The sequence below is a fragment of the Apteryx mantelli genome, chromosome 1 (assembly GCF_036417845.1).
Source record: "Apteryx mantelli isolate bAptMan1 chromosome 1, bAptMan1.hap1, whole genome shotgun sequence".
Lineage (NCBI taxonomy): Eukaryota > Metazoa > Chordata > Aves > Apterygiformes > Apterygidae > Apteryx > Apteryx mantelli.
This window is the reverse complement of record NC_089978.1, coordinates 124,926,228-124,948,613: the sequence shown is the minus strand read 5'-3', so window position 1 is coordinate 124,948,613 and position 22,386 is coordinate 124,926,228. Positions and strand designations below refer to the sequence as shown.

General features: G+C 36.1%; 1 protein-coding gene across 1 annotated transcript in view; it reads right to left on the bottom strand.

Moving 5' to 3' along the window:
- The window catches only part of CBLB (Cbl proto-oncogene B), a 140,615-nt gene that overhangs the window by 17,137 nt on the left and 101,092 nt on the right, over positions 1 to 22,386 (bottom strand). Inside the window, exons 11-14 of the mRNA XM_067300840.1 lie at positions 19,757 to 19,942; positions 16,789 to 17,154; positions 10,481 to 10,575; positions 2,667 to 2,810 (exon numbers count right to left, since the gene is read on the bottom strand). Coding sequence (XP_067156941.1) covers positions 2,667 to 2,810; positions 10,481 to 10,575; positions 16,789 to 17,154; positions 19,757 to 19,942 — 791 coding nt within the window. The remainder of the gene's footprint in view (positions 1 to 2,666; positions 2,811 to 10,480; positions 10,576 to 16,788; positions 17,155 to 19,756; positions 19,943 to 22,386) is intronic.

The following is a 22,386-nucleotide window of genomic DNA, read 5'->3' as shown; positions in this document are numbered from 1 at the left end:
TTTTACTGAACTCTGTAAGTACTATCCAAGAGCTAAGGATGCAAAACCTAGGAAAAAAAGGTAAAAGAAGGTGACACTGCGAGACAGAACTGAGAAGTGCTAAAAGTTTATGACAAAAAAAATTATGAAAATAAAAAATATCAATTGGTGTCAACAGTTTTGCTAAGCAATACTGAAAAATTTAACCATTTAGAGCCCCCCATGAGAGAAAAAGTTTCTTTTCACAAAAATTTCACTTCCTGGGGGATGGGAAGGAGCTTTTTATTTCTCTTTTTTTTTGCCCAGGTCCAACATGTAAGCATAGAGCATCAACTAGAATCAAGATTGTTTTTGAAAGGTTCACTTCAGCTTTTACAAACCAGCACTGATAAAAGGAGACATTTTAAATATATGGAACATTATATATATGCATACACAAATATTCAAAACAAGTTTTGTTTTTTTTCTAATGCTTAGGAGAGTGGTTTGTTTCAAGATAACATTCTTGTATAAAATAATTGCTGTTTTTAATCATCAGAGCGACCTGAATGGCAAGCTGAGGATATTTTCTCTACATCAAGTCATAGATTAACGCCAAAACGACAACATAAGGGCAAGACCCAGCATGCTAAAAAGTAAACTAAAAACTAGAAGAAAGTGGGAAAATCTTCTTTCCATGTATGGCCTCTGAATAATTCTTGTGGTCTGGTGAAACCCTGGCCCAGCCAATTGGCATCACTCAACTCTTTTTCTACAAACCCAGTACACCAGAAATTGAGAAGTTCTTAGTTCTCCAGCTGGGGATTTTCCCAAGAATCTTTCAGGGTACACCTAGATTAGCGTTTTAGTTCAGATCAGGAGAATGATTTTCAAACAAATCTCCTGGTCATCCCTACTAAAACACTTTGGTCCACATTTCAGAGAGATATCAGAGCATGCAGACTGGATTGCTTCTGGATGACATCAACCTAAAAGATGCCCTGCAGGAGCTGATCTGGTGTGCTATAATTAGTAAAGGTTACTCTGCCCACAGGACCATATTAGGGCTAGTCTGAGTTTAAAACTTCCCAAAACATACAGTTTGGATGTCAGGTTCTTGGCATCAATCGTTTCACTCTACAGACCCACTCCTATTACACCTCACTATTTACTAGTGTAGATACAGCCCTCAGGAGCTGCTAAACCAAGGTAATCTGTTCATATACTGCTCTCTTCTTCTATCTAAGAAAGGTAACATCCTGTGTAACTCTAGTCACGTAAGCAACTCAGCCCTCTCTTAGATGCTTGACATGGCAGAGAAAGACATTCCCACACAGAAGTAGTTCAACAAACCCAGATAAAAAATGGCAGATGTAAAAAGGATTAGGACCTTGGATTTTTTTTTTATTTTTTGCTTGGCCAACATATAATTCGGTTCATCATCAATTCTTTTTTTAACACAACAACAAAAAAATTGCTAGTAGGATATAAGAATTTAAGTATGCAAGACCATAAAGTTCAAACAACTTTGTAACGTTCACTTATAAGCAATCAGCATTTCTGGTAATGACAGCCTCTGCTTCTCAGAATTTGTAACCTGCTTGCAAGGAGTGGTCAGAATATGACCTTTTCTTCACTTGTACAAAATCTCTGATTAAAGAGGCTTAAAGAGGCCTAGAATTTGTAACTGGCTAATTTTGGAATGAGAGATAAGTTGAGCTTTATAGATGGCGGTTCCTTTCAATTCTGAAAGAGAAAGCAAAAAAAAAAAAAAAAAAAAGTGGCAATATGTCACTACAGTTTTTAATAACAGAAGAGTTTGAACTTTGCAGATCAATAACTGATTTTAATATCATACCTTTGACCTACAAGACCAATAGGGGATTGGCCCTTTTTTTTCAGACTTATTCTTTTCATTCCAGACATTTTGATTTTCTTTATGAGTCAAGCACTAAGAAATTCCCCATGAGTGACACAGCCTTCTGTTGCCATGTCCCTTGGCTCCAAATCTCCTTGCCACAATCCATTAGTAATTCAAAAACTGTGACAGTTTGGGGATATGATTTTAGAACATATTTAAAGCAAAAGAGAGAGATTCCATCTGAATAAAAAAAAGGTTTTCTTCCTGAGAAGCACAAAGAAAATCTGCTGTGAAACAGGCTTGAAAAGCAAAAAGGCATTGAACAAGTGGGACAAAAAGAGAATAAAAGTATGTATGTACAGCTGCTAGACACAGCATGCTGATTCACATATTTTTTAGTACTCTGTTGCTTCTTAAAATGCATTAAATAAAATGTGAAAGTTGAAGATTTTCAAAGCTGACTTTGGTGTTCTTAGTCACACAATTCTCCTAAAAATGAAATCTGCAAGAGTTGTGAGGTTGAATCTCCCAGTCAGGTCTGAAAACCTCAACCTAAGGGAGAAAAGCATCAACTGCAGGAATGGTATTGAAAAGCTAAAGCACTGAGTTCTGACACCATAGAGATACAATACAGTGAACTTCACAGGTTTATGACTGTGGTGATGTTCAAATGAAACAGAGGCATAAATAATCCAAGCTTGAAAATATAAGACATTTTAGAAAGCAGGCAGCTTAACCACGAGTATAGATGTTGAACCCAATTAAATTCTGCAGAGGAAGAAAAAAGCTTATTTTTTTCTTTTGTTTTTGTAAATAAGTTGCCTTCCAATCTGATAAATGACCTTACCGAGCAAGAGGTTTTATATTATGACAATGAGGTGGTTGTGAGCTCAGTGTTACAGGATGGGAAGAAGGAACTTTGTATTCATCATCATCATCTGTATGGTCTCTCGATTTATCAGAGAGCGAATTTGCTAGAGGAACAGGGCACCTATGGAGATGTGAAAAAAATCAGCTTTAGTTTAATTATTACAAAATCTCCTTTAGCCTAAATGTCCTAATACACATCTCTACATACAAGAAAAACAAAAAATGCCATGTCAAACTAAAAATTGTATGGTTACTGGCTTTTCTGTCATTTTAAGAAAGCACAACATAGCAGAGAATTGCAAAGAATTAGACTACAAAACAAGCACTTAAATAGCTTTAACCTGTTTGCGCTTATCAAAAGAACAAAATAAAAATTAATTCAGAGCAACGAATATTTAGCAAGGCTCAGGGAGGGAGCGGACACTCATCCTTTCAGTGAAGCCTTGTTCCAGCCATACCATTATCGAACTTCAAGAATTTGCCTATAATTTAAAAGTATTTGTACTTTGAACTGGAATTGTCATCTTAAACAGTGCCTCATAATACTTCCTGGAAGCAGTGGAAGCCCAGGAAAGAGAGAGACTATACAATTTCCATTTACAGGTAACAAGTTCGAACACTGCTGGATGTGAGATTTTTTTTTTAAACTAAAAACCCTACTGTCTGATTTTCTGCTCCAGGAGCTTAAACAAAATGATAGGCAGAAAATTCATTTTAGGTAGCACCGTCCGGTGAAAGTGATTCTGTTAGATATTAACAAGTCCAGCATCTTATCTTTTGCCCTTTGTAAGACATAACTAGCTAGATTATAGGTCTAGCAATCAACATGTGCTCTTTTATACATATAGCTCCTCTGTCTATAATGATTGCAATGATACATTCAAATAAATAAGCTCACAAAAAATTCAAAATAGAAAAGGTTACATTAAGGGCTTAATTCACTTCACTTCAATCATACATGAAAACCACAGACGTCTGAATCTTAAATGAGCTGTACACCAACAGCAGTGAGTGTATGACTTCAGAAATTACGTGGATAAAGTATGCAGTAAATAGTACATTTATTCTTTGACACAAAAAGAGCCAACAGCTTAAGGACCTATAAAGAAAGATATGCAATGCATTCATGACCGTTTTGATGTATGGCTTGATGGTATGGCAAATGGCCCCTGCACTGAACTACATACCACATTACAAGACACATCTACTTAATATGTCATTTAGGGAAGTTGTTAAGGACGATAGGGAAACCTGAGAAGGGAGTGGACATAACTTCTCTTCTGGTGATCTGATTAGTTTGATTTTATCATAAGGCAAGAGCTGAACTGACAGGCTAGGCCTATCTCCTCTTTTTTTCCAACATAAACAGCACCTGACATATAGCACGTTTCTTAAAGGAAAAATGTATATTTTTCACCATTTACACTAGATGATGCCACACGACTTCAGAATGTCCAGGTACTGTGTGAACAGAAATGAATAACTGCAGCCACCATGAGTACTAGGGGTCACTAAATTAAAAAAAAAAAAAAAAAAAAAGATAGATGACAGAGAAAGAAAAAAATATATAGAAGGCAGAGGGGCGGATGCGCTGCTTTTGTTTGAACATGATTGAAATCTAGAGCTCCCTAGGTATTTTTAACTTCTCGGACACTCTTTCCTGCAATCAGTAACATACTTCTGACTTAAAGGAACAAGCTTCTGAAAGGTGGGAATCCAATTTCTTTTGTAAAGACCTACTAACTGAAGACAAGGTTGAAAGACAGAAGATTTACGTCACTGAACTGTAAACTGTATTGCAGTTTTGAGCCACCTTCTGTAGAGGGAGCAAAAGGCCTTTTGTAAATGCAGCAAATCAGCTTGAAATTCCTTTTTCCATCTTTGATTTCCATTCCTATTTTAACAGACAAGAGGTTTGTGTCACTGCTGTATGGCCATTTAAAGAAAGGAAGGTAAAAATGCAGCAGGACAATAAGAATTCTGTAGAACGTGAGATTTCTTTTAAAAACGACAAACCCTACTGTGCCATAGAATTCTCAGGTAAAAAGTTCAAAGGCCTGCATAGAATAACTGTTCTCATTTTTATGGATGTGTAGGCATCTGTACATGGCAATCTAGGACGTTTTGAACATGTTATATATAAAATATATAAATCTGTTCTTTTTTTGAACATGAATTTAATTATTGGCTTTTGCAAATAGCAATGTTTGAGATATAAATCTTTAGATCAGAAATGCCCAATATTGACCAATATGGAGGCCAATCTTGTAATCTCATTTGAAGCCCTCTCCAGAGGCCACAACTGGGAAAAAAAAAAAATCCCCCTACGATACACATTCACAGAAATTGTACCTAACAGAATGTAGAGTCTGTGCCCAAGTTGTGCAGTAGGCCCTCTCTGAAGTTGGTTATAGCAGGGATTTTGATTCTTGAAATGCTGGGAATTAAGGTACTTAAGGAAATTTGCAGGATAAAACTGAGTTCAGGTGACGATCAGCCTTGAAGTACAACATTATAACAGATAGTCTTATCAGTAGTCCCAATAAAACCAGTTCTCAGATGGGCAAACAGGGAGATTCATTTACCGATAATTGTTTATTTTCACCTACAAACGAAATAAATTTATGAGACTTAACTAGTTCATGCCCCTGCTTTTTTCTTATTTACTCGGTAACCACAAGAACCTAGAGCACTCTGTACCAGCATGTGTATGCCAACATCTATTTCCCAATGTTACTGCACTGCTAAGGAATCATTACTGGTTTGGAGTTAGCAGAGGCACAGGTTTCAAGCCTGACTCTGCTTCTGACTGCTATGTAGCTTAGACAAATCCTTCAGACTAGTAAAGTCTCTCCTTCTCCATCTTTAAAGTAAGGATAACATTTGTCAGATTGTATATATTGCAGGATTAGTATTTGAAAAGAGCTTTCTATTTGTAAAGCATTAGATATTTTTACAATACTACCATATAGATAATACCCTCCATAAGAGTCATAACTTTGTCCTACACGTGCATCATATATTTTATTAACATTTTGTAGTTCAGTTTAAAAAAATCATATTAGTCTTCCAATTTACATTCCACTTGTAATATTTGACTCCAAAATCCCTGTTTATTGTTCTTTTAAGTCTATCCCATTTTCCACGACTATTGACATTTTTTGAAGATCAAATTGTGTTTGATTAAACCTCTATTGTTCTACTGTAACAATGTCACTCTATTGTTCTACACAAAACCAACCTAATAAAGAGATAAACATTTCAAAATTATTTGCAATTAAAAAGATGAATATGTCATTATAACCTAAGGTATGAAATACTTAGGCATCTGTTTAACAAGTCAGGAAAATTTTCAGTAATTAAGCTCTTAAAAACTTTATTACTCTACATTTTTAGAAAATTTGTGTACAGAGGAATACAGAACTGAATGGCACACTGTTTTATAATATTCTGTAGTTCCCCTTCCTTACTCCTTAGCTGGCAGTGTTTTAAAACTGAAAGTCAGAATTACATTCTGCTAAGAGATGCATTTTATGTTTTTTTAGAGCAGAAGCTAGATGTCAGTCTCCTTTGTGATTCATTCTGAGTATCAAGGGCCAAAGGCAAAACAGGAAAAGCTGTAAAACTGAGAAGTATTTTTTGTCAAGTCACTTCAAGTCCAGCTCAGCTGTAATCTAACAGAACTTCTGGGAAACCAATAACTCACAATTATTTAGAAGTATTTCAGGGAAAAGTCCCCCTGGTAACCCGATTCACAGAACTTGGACAATACGAACTTGTAGTCCACGTACACCAGTGTTTTGGTCTGGATTACGACTGTACTTTTGAAATGAATCCCTTCAATGTCCCCTCTTACTGGCCTTTGGTTTACACCGAGGAGTGCACAGCTTGGATTCTTTTCAGATTAAACTAAAGCACAAGATACACTCCAAGCATGCACCTATTACGTTCCAGTTGCTAAAGACAGTTCAAATTCATGGGACAAGACTATAGCTAGTTCAGCCCCTGCGCCCATAACATGTTCAGAGCAGACATCAGGTCCTTACTACCAACTCTTCTGTCTTACAGATCCTCTCCTATTGCATGATACTATTTCCTAAGGGAGAAAAAAGCCTGAATCTTGCAAGGCCTGAACGTAGCTCCATTTTAGCAAAATAAGCGTAAAATTAGATGGATCACATGATCAAGACAACACCTATCAGCTGCTCCATGGCTGGCAATTGCCCTTGTGTGTGCTCTACTCTTAATACTAGTGTATTTGAAGTAGTTTGCCCTCATCCACAGAGGAGTCCTCAATTTTCTGTTTATCACAGGGCAAGCTTGCACACAAGGAGAGTCACCGCAGGATGGCTGATGCATCCCAACTCGCCCGCCTGTCAGGCCATGAGCTAAGTGCAGGTTATGTGCTTCTGAGCCGCCATCTCCCAGAGGTTAGCAATCCTTACGGAAGCAGCGCTCCTTCTAAGACCACTGGAGAAAAGCCATGGCAAAAGTTGATTTCAAGGGGGCCAGGATTTCAAAGACACAATTCCCTTTAACAGAACTTTGATTTCACCTTCAAAGTTTGTTTCTGTATTCATAATAAAAGGAAAAAGGTTATTAAATAAATGTGGCCAAGATGGGATAGCAAGATGAGAAACACCCTTCTGTGCTACTTTTCCTCAACAGCCTCAAAGCAATGAGATATTCTTAATATATTTATAAAATAGAAAAGGTACTTGGAACTGAATGTCTCATTACCTACTTAAAAATAAAGATGCTCTCACAGAAAATGTTGCTGTGGTGTAAAGCATTTTTGAAACTAAGGAGGCCAGTTTTCTATTGATACAGCAAAATGGGACCTACTTGCACAAATAAAATGGACACTACTTAGCTTTAAGTTTGGGGAAGAACTGTTCTGTATCTTTGACATGAAAATTTTATTTTTTTCAAGCATAAAATTGCAATTTGATCAAAATGTCTAAAAATAATCTGACAAAATTATACCAATGCTTAAACAGTCCAATAAAAGAATAGCCATTTTCATATCTAAGGTCAGCAATATAGTTGGTGAGTGGAAATTATGGATCATATGCTTGGTTAACATGAGTCCAACATTTCATTATTAAGATACAGTTAATAACAATTAATTTACTAAAATGAAAATAAATTGGCATTGTTTCCAGAAAAAAAAGACAACAGTGATTTTATGTTAATGACATTTAGTAAAAAATGTCATATTCATAATGTCACATTCAGTAAAAAATGATAGGGATATTTCAGAGTTGTGGCATTTCAACCAAAGATGATTTTGACTGATTTTTACTTAGGGTAAGGCATTTCATACATGATCAATATATCCCTGGATCAAACTTCTGAAAACAGACTTACGAAAATAATTAGAAAAAATAAAATTACTTGGATCTCTATGAAACACACTAGTTGTCAGCCACAGCCCTGCAGAGATCAGAGAGTAGGAAAAAATGAGAAACTTGCATCATATTGCAGTAGAACAGTTTAGAAAAGCAAGAGTATTTTGGAGCAAGCACAGAAAATACTCCAACGTATGAGTGGACTACAGTGTCAACTTAAGAGAAGGAAAAATAGTCTGTAAAAATATTCTCTCAGGCATTTCAAATTACATCATGCAGAACATTATTTGGGTTGTCTTTTTGAAAGCAGTTTTTGTGGTTGGTGCAAATATAGTTGAAGCTCATTAAACTTGCTATTTTTGAAGAAAAAAAAATAATTTTTCCACCTACATTTTGCCACACTTCATTATAGATTATAAGGGACATTACCTAGTGGCAACAAAAAAATTAAACTGAAAAGTATTTAAACCTGACATATTAGTGTTTCAAAAAATAACATACTATGACTACTTTATTTTAACAGCCATTCCTTATGACAGTTTAGTAGTTGCTTTTGTATAATAGATATTATCTATATAGTAGATACTTTGAACTTCCTACCCCTACATTTTATTGATATTTTTTACATTTTATAATCAAAATTTAAATGTGTTGTACACTTTTTGAAAGGTACGATCATAAAACTAAATCAGAAATCAAAGTGAATTTCTTCCTGAAACGGAATGGAATCTTTGGTTTTAACCAAATGCAGACATTCTTGCTGCTGGAATATGTCAGTTTTGTACTCAGAAGACTGAAATTAACAAAGATATTTCTTTTGGTGAAGCTAAATTTACACATTTTAGTTTTGGATTGGCTTGATATCCATGTTGTCCCTGGCTACACTGCCACAGTATCTTGTGGAATTTCCAGTGAACATCGTATGGTATATATTGTACTTTAATTCTTGATTACATTTGTAAAAATCTGAATAAAATATAAGACTTTCATGAAGCAGAATGTTTTGGCATTTCAACAACATGAAAAATAAAAACAAGAATCTTCCCCTCTTCACAATTCAATAATTTGATTTGGAACATCAAAATGTTTAGTCTCTCCAGAGTTACTGTTGTCTCTTTCTGCCTGACCCTGGTGGCCCATTCATGAGTTGAATGTATCATGGGAGGAATAAGCAAGCCAAGGAGTCCAATCTATAGAAGGAAATGAATACATGAGATATCCAAACTACGACTTCTCTGAGACCCTGCAGAAATCAGGTTACGTCTTAACATTCAACTACATTCAACAAAATGTCTGGCTAATGTCCTAATTAACTTCTGAACTGAAAGTAAACATGGAGAATTTCAACTCAGCTCTGAGTCCACCTGAATATGCTTCTGAATGAAAGAGCCACTGCTCCACTGCACCTTTACTCTAGCACTTCGGGAGAGGAAAAAACAACCTATTAATGAAATGCTGAGATATACTTGCCTTTAATGTTACCTCTACCTCAACAACAATGGAATGGATGCTAAAGATACTGCAAAATTACATCCTAATGCGAATATTCTCAATATTAGTATGCACACAGTGTACCATTATTTTATTTAACAGCAAGAATCACAGAGTACATTGGAAAGAAACTGTAGGATAATAGCAAACATTGTGATAGCCTCTGATTTCCTAACAAAAACACAACAATTGACAAAGGATTTTATAGCACTTCCAATTTTTCTTTTTAAAAAAATCTCTTCTTCTGTAAAAAGAAAAAAACACAAAAAACAAACAAAAAACCCCCCCAAAAAACCTGTGGGATTCAGAATCCAAACAATACTTGCTATCCAGAGCAACATCTCGGTAACAAATAAACTGTCACATTACTGGAAGACTAGGAGCAGTGAGCAGCTTGAAACATCAACATTTCCTAAAACATGTTCGGGAATTTAGGGAAGTTGACTCCATTTAAAATGGGTAATCTTTTTTTTTTAAAGCCATGACAAACGAAAAAAATACTGGCCTGACCCCTGAATAAAGCTCCATGTGCAGAAAGTCCAGAAAGCATTTCTAGATTAGTGACAGAATGCACAAATATACAAATCATGCTCTTTACCCCTAGCACTTTCCCTAGAATCTCTCATCTCCTGTAATAAATAGCTCTGACTCCGCTTCTTCAGCAGTAGTAGAAGCAGAAATGGAGAGCATCTGCTCCCACTGCCAAATGCCTATGAACAATATCTGCCACAACTCATTCTCTTTTGCTATAAAATGTAATATGTTAAATTAACATTAAAACTGCTCCCACTTAATACAATTTACATTCTCTTTGTAAAAACACATTAAAGTTCATGGAAAATCAATTACCAACTGATATTAGTTAATTTTCTTTCTTTTTCCTTTTTTTTCTTTTAGCAGTAGAGAATTTCTTTTACAGATATTTATTTTACAGATAAAGTTAACTTACTTTATACTAGGGATGATGGAGGCAGCTGGAAGAGGGGGTGAAAGCCGTGGAGGAACATCATATTCTTCATTTACCAGATGACCATTTGAAAATACCTAAAAATCACAGAAATGTTACTGGGGTCTCGCCTCTTTATCATCACAGACGTTCATCAAACAGATATTACAAAGTAGACTTTGAGGAGGCTATAGGTAAAGGCTTTCCTAAGAGTTCACACAATAGAGCCATACTCCAAAATGGCTCTTTTCACACATGTTTCAGCTCACCCTAATTGGGATTTGTACACCACATTAGCTTAAACCTTCACCAAAAGAGGTAATTTTACATCACAGATAGAGGGACTGCTCAGTTAAAACTGAAGATTTAACTTAAGATTTCAAGACTGCAAACTGATAAAAGTGAGAGAGATGAAGTACAGCATGCAAAAAACAGGTACAGCACATTAAACATACTGTATTAATGCTTTTAAAAACTGCAGTGCAGTACGTGCCACAGAATCCACCCCCTACCTGCAGGACTGTCTTCCTGATTGGCTTTTACCAACGGCAAAAGATTACATTATGATTGAAATATGAGCCAGGGATGAAAATTCATGTAATGTTACTCTTGTGAATGTGCATACAGCTTGAAACAATAATTTAGAGCTGTCAGCTGCTCCATTTAACTAAATGGCTTAGATCTATAAACTGAAGACGACAGTTCAAACAGCAATTGGTTAAAGAAATGACTAAGAAACTTCTCCAGAGTACAATGGCATGTTACTCCTGAGTGGTTTGAGAAGTGCTCATTCCACCAACTTCGATACCGTGCCAGACCACAACTGGAATGATACGTGAAGGTACAATTGAAGACATAAACCTAGTATCCCTTTTAAAATCAAATAAAAAAAAACTATAGCATTTTAAACAAGAGTCTAGCTGAAAACAAAATTTTGGAGCTTTGCTTTGATTCTGATAAAAGGACATTCTAATTACATACAATGTCTTGAACTTCTTAAACACCTTTCTATAGATATGTCAGTGCTTAAGAGTAAAGACACGGGTTTTAAGGCGTTACACAAAGCCCATGGGCACTAAAAGGTTTAGACCAGACCTGTAAACAAAAAAATCTCAAAGCTGAATGTTTCAGTTATTTCAAATATTTCTCATGTGTCACGGTATTTTGCCAGATGTATCAGGCAATGGAATGTGAAACCAGTTACACTGTTTCCAACCTATACACCTTTCTGCAAATAAAATACACAGGAAATGCCCTTTTTTCCCACATAATGCTATACACCATATGCAATCTCCTTGAGGGAAGTAGCTGCTTTGAAAAGATAGTCTCATCACATTCTGAGAACAGGCATATTCATCATTTTGATGCCAAACTTCTGATCCCATAATTTAGGGTACATAGAAGCAATGGAAAAAACCTGTAGAGAAACACCTTTTCCCGACTCAAAACGCAATATTTTTCACCTATTTGAAAACCAAAGAGTTATTAAAATAGCAGCTGGAAAGTTTCAATTCAGTCATTTTAAGTACTCGATTTTAAGTATTTGCAGAATTCTGTTTTATGCTATTAAAGTCATCTCTGGTGGAGAGTATCCACATTCCCTTTAATCTTTGAACACTATCTGCCTTTTCAAAGTCATTCTTTAATCATTCTGGTTAAATGTGCAAATACAAAACACACTACAGGGTTTTTGCTTTTTTTTTTCCTTTTAAAATTACCAAAGAATCAGTAGACATACTCTTTTTTTAATAAAAATATCCTCTCGAAGGTTTTAGAAAGAAAAACAAGACATAAAATAAAGATATTTTTAATGAAAAAATTGTAATTGAAAACTGAGAAGAAAAAAAAGGCAGTTTAATTTAAATGGACTGCATGATTCACAATTTTCCAGTGATATATATATAATAATAAAGGTCAAAGACCAAGTGGCTTTAACCTACAAAGCTTTATATTTAAGGAAAAATGGGATACACACTTTGTCCAATTCTGAAATTACATTTAGATTAATAATAAGAGGAAATGGCAGAGCTGTGCATTACTAATTGTGGATATAAGATTGGTTGCTCACGAAAGAATTTTCAGTGTTTAAATTTCTAACATCATTTCACAAATAAACTGCAGTAGTCTTACAGAGCTACAGCATTAAGAAATCTCTTATTATACAGATTCTTTTCATACTGGTATTCACTCTTAGCAAATGAGAGTCTCCATGAACTACAACTTAAAGACTCCTATATCAGAAAGCTCTTAGCCAGTGCTGGAATACAACAAGAGCATTACAGCACACAAAGATACATTTGAAATAGGCTCTGCTCTGGGGCAAGTATTCACCCAGTTCTCTACCTTTGCTTGTCTGCCAAAAGCCACAAAATGTGAAATAGATAGTGCTTGATGTGAAATCTGTTCACATGCACAAATGGGTAGAAAGGCAGGACACGCTTCACAAGCACATACATAAGTGAAAACAGCTCCCCTGTGCCTGTATAGTTCCACAACACAGTACGTCAAGGCAAACCGTCAGAACTGGCATCATCTGTGGCTCCCAAAGCTTCTCCTCTCAGTGCTTTGTATGGATAAGTCAGTGCTCTTCCCTGTCTGTCTCACCAGGCATTCTCCTTAGTTTCTCTACCTGTCAGCACTACTTCTGGCACCCTTAAATGGCCATAAGCAAAGTCCACTGTGGTTGTCCTTGGTGTGACCCTACCTCTGACTTCAGCTCTGTGGGTTACAGGAGTCGGTGCAGTCCTAGCTCTCCATCTTCTCCAACCCTTTGAGTTATTCTCTTAAGCCAGAAGGCATTAGTTGTTTTCCTGCCCCATGGTCACCCCCAGAATTTCAGCACTGACTGTTAGCATGAACTCAGAAAACCAATCTTTTGCTGTCTCCTAGCTTCAGCTCAAACTTTTTGGCTCAAATAAAAACCTTTTTCTATTGCTCCTCCATCTTTCCTTTTTTTTTTTTTTTTTAAAGCAAAAGCTGCTGTATTTTTGTCTGGAGATTTCTCACCATGTCCCAGATAGCAGCCTCCTCCCTCAAGGTTCCTTTCATAACTCCCATAGCGGTCTTACTGTCTGTTCTTTCAGTAAGACTCACATCCATTTAATCTGTTCCATTCCTCTCTGCTCATTAAGCTCACAGTTCTTTCACTTTTCTAATCAGGTCCAGATAAGATGCACAAACTGAATTATGGAAGAGCTATAATGTAACCCTACAAACTCACAACTCATAGAATTCATTTAAAAAAAAGAAAAAGAAAAATGAAAACACACACAAGGAGCAGCAAAACACGTAAGCAGTGCTTCAAACACAAACTGGCAAATCAAGGCCTAGAAGGTGGAAATCTGACAGAGATCATCCAGGAAACAACTCCTCCCTCTAGTCTTACACCACTTTCCGTGAAAGCTATCACTGTAACATCAACAATAATTTAAAGACATTTCTCTAATATGACAATTTGGGCTTCCTGGAAATCCTGTCATTATCTCCATTAATTTTCCTCATGTTAAGATGGAAGTGTCTGTGTTTCAGTTTGCGCCCATTGCCTCGCGTCCTGTCGCTCGGCACCACTGAAAAGAGTCTGGTCCCATCCTCTCGACACCCTCCCTTCAGATACTTGTACACTTGGCAATAGAGATGCTTTATGCTTGCCAGGATAGGTACCAGCAGTCAAGAGGTTAAACTTTTAGGCTTTATTTGAAATTCTACATTCAGTGAAAGCATATATTACATGAAAGAATTTTTGTTGCCAAAAGGCCAAATTCTGCCTTCAGAGATGCATGCAACTCAATAGGGGTCATGGGTGTATTTGAAGACAAGGGTTGGCCCTTAGGGAATAGAAATTCTGGTATTTTGAAATGTCTGTAAATAACCCCATATCAAACTGCAAAGGACAAGATTTACAATTTTATTAGAGCAAGAAAATTAAAACCCCAGTGAAAACAGAAAAGGACAGCAAGAATCTCTCTACTGACAGCTTGTATCTAACTGTCTACTTCCCTGGTCTATAGGTAGTCCTGTTTCTTACTGTTCTCAGAAACGACGGCTATCAATACAGTAAGCGTGTGTGATTTCTTTTATGAACTTTTAAGAAAGTGACAGGTTGCTAAAGCTGAAGCACAATCTGTAGCTTAAAAATTATGCTGGATTTAATTTCCTGTTAAATTTTCAGTCAGAACTCAGTAGGGATAGCTAGTATATTTTCATTACTTTGTGTTCCTCCTGTCTGGTGATCTTTTGATAGTAAAAATAGCAAATCAGAGCATAGCTCTCAGTGGTCAGAAAAAAAAAGTAGTAGATAGATGTTTTAATTTCCAGCATGGACTATTCAAATAAACTGTATGTCAGCAGTTGCCAGTATTTCATGTACATCTCATGGCTGAGCTTTTTACCTTCCCTGTTTCCCATTCCTTTTCTTCCCCCCTCCCCACACCTTCTGGACTCCTGCCTCCTTATTCACCATTTTCTACTCCCTTCTCTCTTCCATATACTCAAAGCACTACGGGTACAAAGTACTGGCATGGAAGAATGACTGTCTATCTTGCACTACTATTTCTCCCTCTCCCTACCTTGTGGTCCTGTAACACCACTTTTCATTGAAGGTGAAGCATGCCTCAGCCTCTCTATACATCAGCAATGTAGTCTGACTTACAGGACATATTTTGACAAGTACAAGGAAAATGTATAATACTAGTATAAAATTTCCTTTCAAGAAGGTTAGGATCAGCAAACCCATAATTGAGCTTTTGCTTACTTGCAAATTTGGAGGCAGGACTGAGACGTTAATCACTGATTCTATTGCTCTTATTAAACAACCAGACTGTTGTTCATCCTTCACAGCTGGGTTACATTTAATGTAGAATTTCTACATTTCTAAATCACACTTATAAAGCCAAAGGAAAACCTAAAAGATATCTTCCTAGTAGAATTTGGACTGTTTGTGATGGCTTCCAGCAAACTGCACAGCTCAACCACTTGATCCCTTTTTTCAGCCCTAAGCCATTCCAACAGTACACAGTCCTGTAAGCTGTCTAAAGCTGCCTAAAGCCAAAACTACCCGCTCTACACACTCCTTCTCCAGATATCTTTAATTAATGAATGGAAACAACCCTTCGAATTTTTGGACAGAAGAAACACCACAGCTACATTCACACTATTCATTGCAGCCAGAGACAGACAGACATACTTCTCCTTTGGGTGACAAGCAAACGCGCCCTAGCCAAACCAAGCTAGATGATCTAGTGGAAAGGTAGCAAGTGACAGCTCCAAACACCCTCAGCACTGAAAACAGATTAGACATTTGTCCAAGAGAAATCAAAAACTGCTACGGACAAGTTACAGCCTTTGCTCTGATGGCAGCTGTTCATTATTACAACTCTAGCAGCTAGAGTTCTGATTTGAGTCCACCAAAGGAGGAAAAAATCAGCTAAACAAATGTGTATTACTGTAAACAACTGAAAAACAAAAGTGTAGATACAAGAGGACTGCAATGCTAATTATCCCCAATAAGGTTTATAGTACTGATGATAATACCAAAAAAAGCAATGCAACACTGGGGTTGTTCCATCGAGCTCTTTGAGGATGCCGCCCGTGTAGTCAGTAATAAATGCATACAGTAAACTATTCTACAATTAACTTGGCTTTGGATGTATTGGTTTGCTCTCTTTCTTTCAAGGCAGGCTAGATATTTTCCATTAGATTCTACTAAATATGATAACTAATTTAATGCTCTATAAAAAATATTGTTTTACCAATGAACAAGACTACCTAATCATTACAACATTTAGCTATTTTTTGCACTAATGCACACAATATAGCTGACAATTTAAGTATATTTGTATATATCACCTGTACCCATTACATAATTCACAGATTGAAGGGGTTACCAAGCCATTACCTCACCTGTGACAGAGGCAACTGGAACATCTATCATCCCATCAATAAATGTATAAACAATTTTGGCATGAGGCACTTCCAAAGTGGATTTGAGATGCTACATAACTGAAGTTATCATCATGCATCAACCCAATGCGTTTGCTAGAAGAATATAGCAAATCTAGAATTTTCTCTCCAAGTCATTTTTTCTGAAGGCTTCATGTTAAAATTAAATTGTAACTTAGCTCCCAATGTACCACTGCTTTACAAATTGCAGTATTTAATTATCTTTCTTTTATTTATAACCAGCATATTCTTAAGTATTAACAGGAAAGTTTCAGAAAAAGCTGATCAACACTGACCAACACAAAAGAGTACTTTAGCCAATGCATGACAATGCTGGATTTGAACATCACCTTAGGCTTCAGCACATCTCTTACCTTGGCACTTTCTGCAGGCAATTCGTGACGTCTGTGTTTTCTCATAAATCCTGTCTCAGAACTTATGCGGTTGTGCCTTCCGTTTATGTTTGAAATTGCCGTGAGTCCTGGTTTGGGGGAAGCATCACTCCCTATTCGACATCCTACTAACTGACTTGTCCCAAACACATCTCTGGGGCACCAGCCTTCAAGGGGCATTGGCTGGTCTCTGGAAGGCACACTTTCTGGATGATGCAGATGTCTGCTTAGTCTGTTGTCTGGTGGAATTGGAGGGGGTCTTTCCGGGGGAGGCGGTGGAGGATCTCTCAAGGGAGGCGGAGGTGCTGGCAAAGGTTTGTCTTGTTTCCTCACCATACAAGGAGAAGACTAAACAAAACAGTAAGTTTTAAAAAATTATTACATATAGGCATGCATCTCTCTCTCATGACCAAGTATGGCTTTACATTTTCTGACCAAGATATTTTCAAGGCATCAGAAAAGAACTTGCATCAAGTCAAGCGTTAGGCTCGTCTCTGCATTGCGAAGAGCTCGTGAGTACACACGCTCTCTTCAGAACGTGCGCTCCATTTCTGCTGCGGCACGAGGAACCCAAAGAAGAAAGCGGGGGGGAGGGAGAAGAGAGAACAGGCTGAGGCTGCTTTATCTGACTGTTTCCATAAGGCTTCCTTGGATTCACTTATTCAGCTGCTGAAATGAATTGAGGCATGCTTAGAAAAGTAGAATGCCTGACACAAGAGGAAAAAAAAACCACAAAAAAAACAAAATAAAACCTAGTTCCAAAGGTGGATGACTTGGTGACAGGGAACAAGCACAAAAAGGCCAAGATTAGGGAGCAAGCGGAGGGAGAAGACAATTATTTTGTTTTCACTGATATAACTAGGGATAACTCCATTCTTTACATGCCACAAGTTGTTAGAGTGCCAAATTTGTTTGAACTGCAGTTCAATTTTTCAGGTAACATGCTTGGTATTCATTTATGTTTACAAGAAGCTCATCTGGAAACAACCTTCACCAGAGTACTTCCTTTTTCAGAATTGAACTGTGTCATAAATGGTGAAATGTTCTTGAAAATTGTGTGTACTATTACTAAAAAGCTGAAAAACAAGTTATCAGAAAAAAAATACATAGGTAGTTATAAAGCTTCTAAGAGCACACATCTGAGAGAAAAACAAAGTATTCTCATTGTGAGGGAATTACTAACAGCAGTTTACAAAACTATGCTCAAGTCACCCTAGGTTTTCAGGAAATGTTTTTCTCCTCCATCAGTTATCATAATAAATATTGGGAAGATTCTCTTCCTTGGAAAGCGTAATTTTCATGGCTCTGGCTTCATAATATTACCACTTCAAGACAGTGAATCCACAAAATTTTTGAAGAAAGAATGGTATTTGGTCTCACTTTACAGGTCAACCCTCTATGCATTTTTAGTGCAGCATCTTTACACATTACTTACATTGAAAAGTGAGTTATTCTATCTTCAGGCCTATTAACATAAATAGGACAGTATATTAAACTAAAAAAAAAGTTTAATTCACCTTCTAGTTAAGAAAAATAGCTATTCTCACTGTCAAGGCAGCAACAAAAACAGCTGGGTCCAAAATTTTTTGTTATAACTGTCCTCCATTGCAGAAAGAGAGAACAGATTTTTGACTAAACAAAAAGTCTTAGCAGGGATCATCTTTTTTTTAAATAGGAAATTACAAATCCTTGTCACTCCTCATCTTATTTCCCTTGCACCCCAGAAATATTTTACTTTTTCCTTCAGGAAAAATTTAATGGAAAAAGAAGAGCATTGTCCAAATAACTTCAGTTAAAAAAATTAAGCAACACCAGTGGTATTTCTGATTTTCTATTTTTTAAAAGCCATGAACTTTGTATAATATTGTAAAATATACCTATTTTACATTATACCTACTTGTAAAATATACAAATTTAATAGATGTGCCAAATGCTTAGCATATATTCTCAATGTTATAATTTTCCTTGTATAATATTAAAAAGTGATAGAAGATTGATAAAGAAACAAATACCCATTAAACATCCATTTTTTCCTCTAAATTGTATACAACTAGAATTTTAAAAAGAAGTGGATTTTCAAGCTTAAAGGTAAAAAACTGACAAAATAAATAGGGTACTTAATACTGGATTATTATCAACACACAGTTTTCAATTTATGTTGTCAAAATCCAATTTGAATTCATGATTGAAAATAGAAATTTAAATCTAATTCATTCTCCCTATGTAGCAATTACAACAAAATGATCGACTTATATCAGAGAATAACACAGTATTTGTTTTCCCTCATCCTTATCCACTCAAAAAAGTAGTTAACTCTTTAGTATCATTTGTTTCACAAAACATAGCATACAATTTATTAGCTATAGTCATTATTTTCCCTGAAGCCTGAGTCCTAATATATGCCACTTTAAGTTTTGAAAGCAGGGTGTCTGCACATATTTTTCTTGTGAGGGTACTGTTGGAAATGAGCATAAATTGTCATCAGTGCACAGCATGTAATTTTAATGAGATAATGACCTTTAAATCTACTTTCAGGAAACTTTCATTTCTATTTATTTTTGTGAATCAGGTTTTATTAGAGAAGTGATCCATTACAGCAATGTCAAACTGATATCTTTGAAATTCTGAGCATAACCAAGTGCAATATAACCAGACTAACAGAGGTCACATTTGACTGACACATTTAACTGTAATCATCTGACTAGGTAAGGTATAATGCAAGGGGACAGGCACTGGCCAAAGTCAACTGAAGGAGATGAGAGTCTTCAGATGACTTAATCAATACTGATCTAATCTAAAGTTCTTCTAAGCTATGAGACATTTTGATCTTTTGGCCAGAACCCCTGAAAAAGAAAAGAAATACGCAAAATTTCTCACTAGTCAATTTTCCAAAATAAATAAGCAAGTACAATTTCTCAGATAAAAAGAAACACGGTTCAGCACGATTTACCTTTGGTGATCCAGTTGGGCTGGCACATGGTGATCGTGCTACTCCCTTCTGAATGAGATCCAGACGAGGAGGTACAGGTGGAAGACTAAGATGTGGGATTTGCAGGGGGTCTGGAAGTGGTTTTCTTCTTTGTGCAAGCGGGGAAGATCCTGGAGATGTCACTGGTGAATTCTGTCTCTCATTGCACTTCAAGATGGAAAAAAATGTTACTAGAATTTACCTGATCATTAAGTAAATGACTTTCATTCCATAATAATGAAAACATTTGGTACTTGTCAGGTATTTGCTCATAGCCATTTATCATAACGGACACCCTGCTAGTCTTAATTACTAGGTAGTATAAGTATTCAGCTTATAGGTACTGAAAAAAAGAAGTCTACAGGTCATTCTACCTGAAAATTAACTAAGATCCATGTTAACTTACGATGAAAATAAACAAACTATTGGAATATATATTCTTCTAAAAAACAAGCCATCTATACTGTTGCACTAAAGGCAATGATCACAAAATGTAAAAAGAGATTCCTGTACCCTTACTCTTAAAAACTTTTCAGTAATAGAGAGTATGCAATCTAAAATTTGGTATTTTTTAAAGCTGGAGCCTTATGATATCCTCTGTTAATCACAGCCCACTTCCAAATCATACTTCCACAGAAAATGGAATGTATGTGGCTCCTGAAAACTTACTAATCAAAATCATCTTCAAGCCAGCAAGCCTCAAAGTAGTTCTTTTTCCCCCTCATTTATTAGATGACTTACAAAAATTATTTCACAACTGCAGTTTACCATTTTAGCAAATATTAATGACACACACATGCATATTTAACATCCTCAAGTGATAAATGATGACTTATTTTCTTGACTTGTCCTTTCAAATCCACAGGCACAATGGAAGTTGACTAGTTCTCATTTAAAAGATCATTTTAACTATTTAAAAATAAGAAGCTAGGCTGTAAAATATTCAAAACCAAAGATTTCAATCATCAGTCTAGGCTGCACCCATTTTTGCAACCAGTTCCTGAAGCTTGTCTGGCTCAGTTTTAACAAACACAGTTGACTTATTTAAATAAATCAGTTAAAGGTACATCTGTGAACCCACTGTGTTTATATCACTGCATCGCAGGTAAACCTGGGCATTTATGCTATTCTGTGCTTTCCTGGGCAATAGACTGACTAGCTGGAAGACATTCACACCAAGCACCAGCCTCAGGCCACCTGGGCACTGAGGCATTCCAAAATCTCACCATATAACCTGGTTATAGAGGCAAACAATCTGCTATCATTCAAAATCAAACATATAAAAATGCTGACAAAAATTAATGCTCCCATCTCTAGGATAAATCACATCAATAAAACCTTTCCCCCTTTATAAATAAGTTTTTTTTTTTTTTTTTAAATCACAAATAGTGTATGTCCTGTAATAATGACAGGGACTGGATCAGTATAATAAAGTTACGTATTTTCATCATCAAGTTAGGCTGCTATTCAAGGAAGTTCTTGAGCAAGGTAAACAAATAAACAATGTTACCTTTCTTTACACATGGTGAATATATGAAATAATTTGAACAGATTACTGAAAACTTCATAAACTCAAAGGCAGATCCAAGAAAAGGATCTAGTATCTGAACTCCATATTCAACACTGTACTAAATCTAGTTTAATACTACTCTATACAATTGGAATTGGTACTAGACCTCCCTCAGAAATAGAAGCCACCACAGTATTACTGCAAGAAACAATGAGAAGAAGAAGTAAGGAAGTGCTTAAGACACTCATGTAAGAGCTAGAAGGCTGAGGTTCAATTGCACGGCCAAAGAGATTTTTTTATGTCACTTAGGGTTTTGCCATTTGGTAAACCTGTAAATTCAGTGTCATGACTACACATTCAATTCAATTTCATGTTCAATTTCCATAGGTCTGTGAGCAATTCAAATGTCATGCTCTTCACAGCTACCAGGTCCTGGATCCCCACCTTTTCTTTGCAATGGAGAAGTGGTCAGAATGCTCATATTAAGTGGTCTGACTATGGCTGTTAATTTTTGTTTCCTTTAACTGGTAAAATGGACACACACATCCCTAATCTTGCCTGGCAGACTGTGAGGATAACGACACTAATGACTGTGAGGTGCTCAGTTTCTCTGGACATTACAGAAAGGGAACTAATTGAATAAGTTAGATATGTACCTTACAAGCACGCCTGAGCAACCATAATTATAAAGCGATTATATACTGATATCAATTCCTTTTACTCAACAGAAAGTATCTACCAGTTGAGTAGCATAATAAACATTGTATCATTTAATAACATTAGTTTTCAAAGTTCAGTTACACCCTCTGCCAAGCATTTCTAAAAGACAAGAGACATGTAATATGATATAGTCAACACCTTGGCTTCAGCATCAGACAGAAAATAAATTTATTACCCAAATTTTTTGAAATAGAACCAAATAAGCAGGTCTGCATCTCCAATAAAATATAATTGTTTAAAATTAAATGACAGCGCTGTAGTAAGTCTTTAAATTATATGGTGTTACAAAACATGCTGTGTCTCAGTCAGCAATGAATTGTTCCAAAAGAACTAAGAAATAATCCTATATGTAACGGAGGTTGGAAACTAAGAGTAATATAAA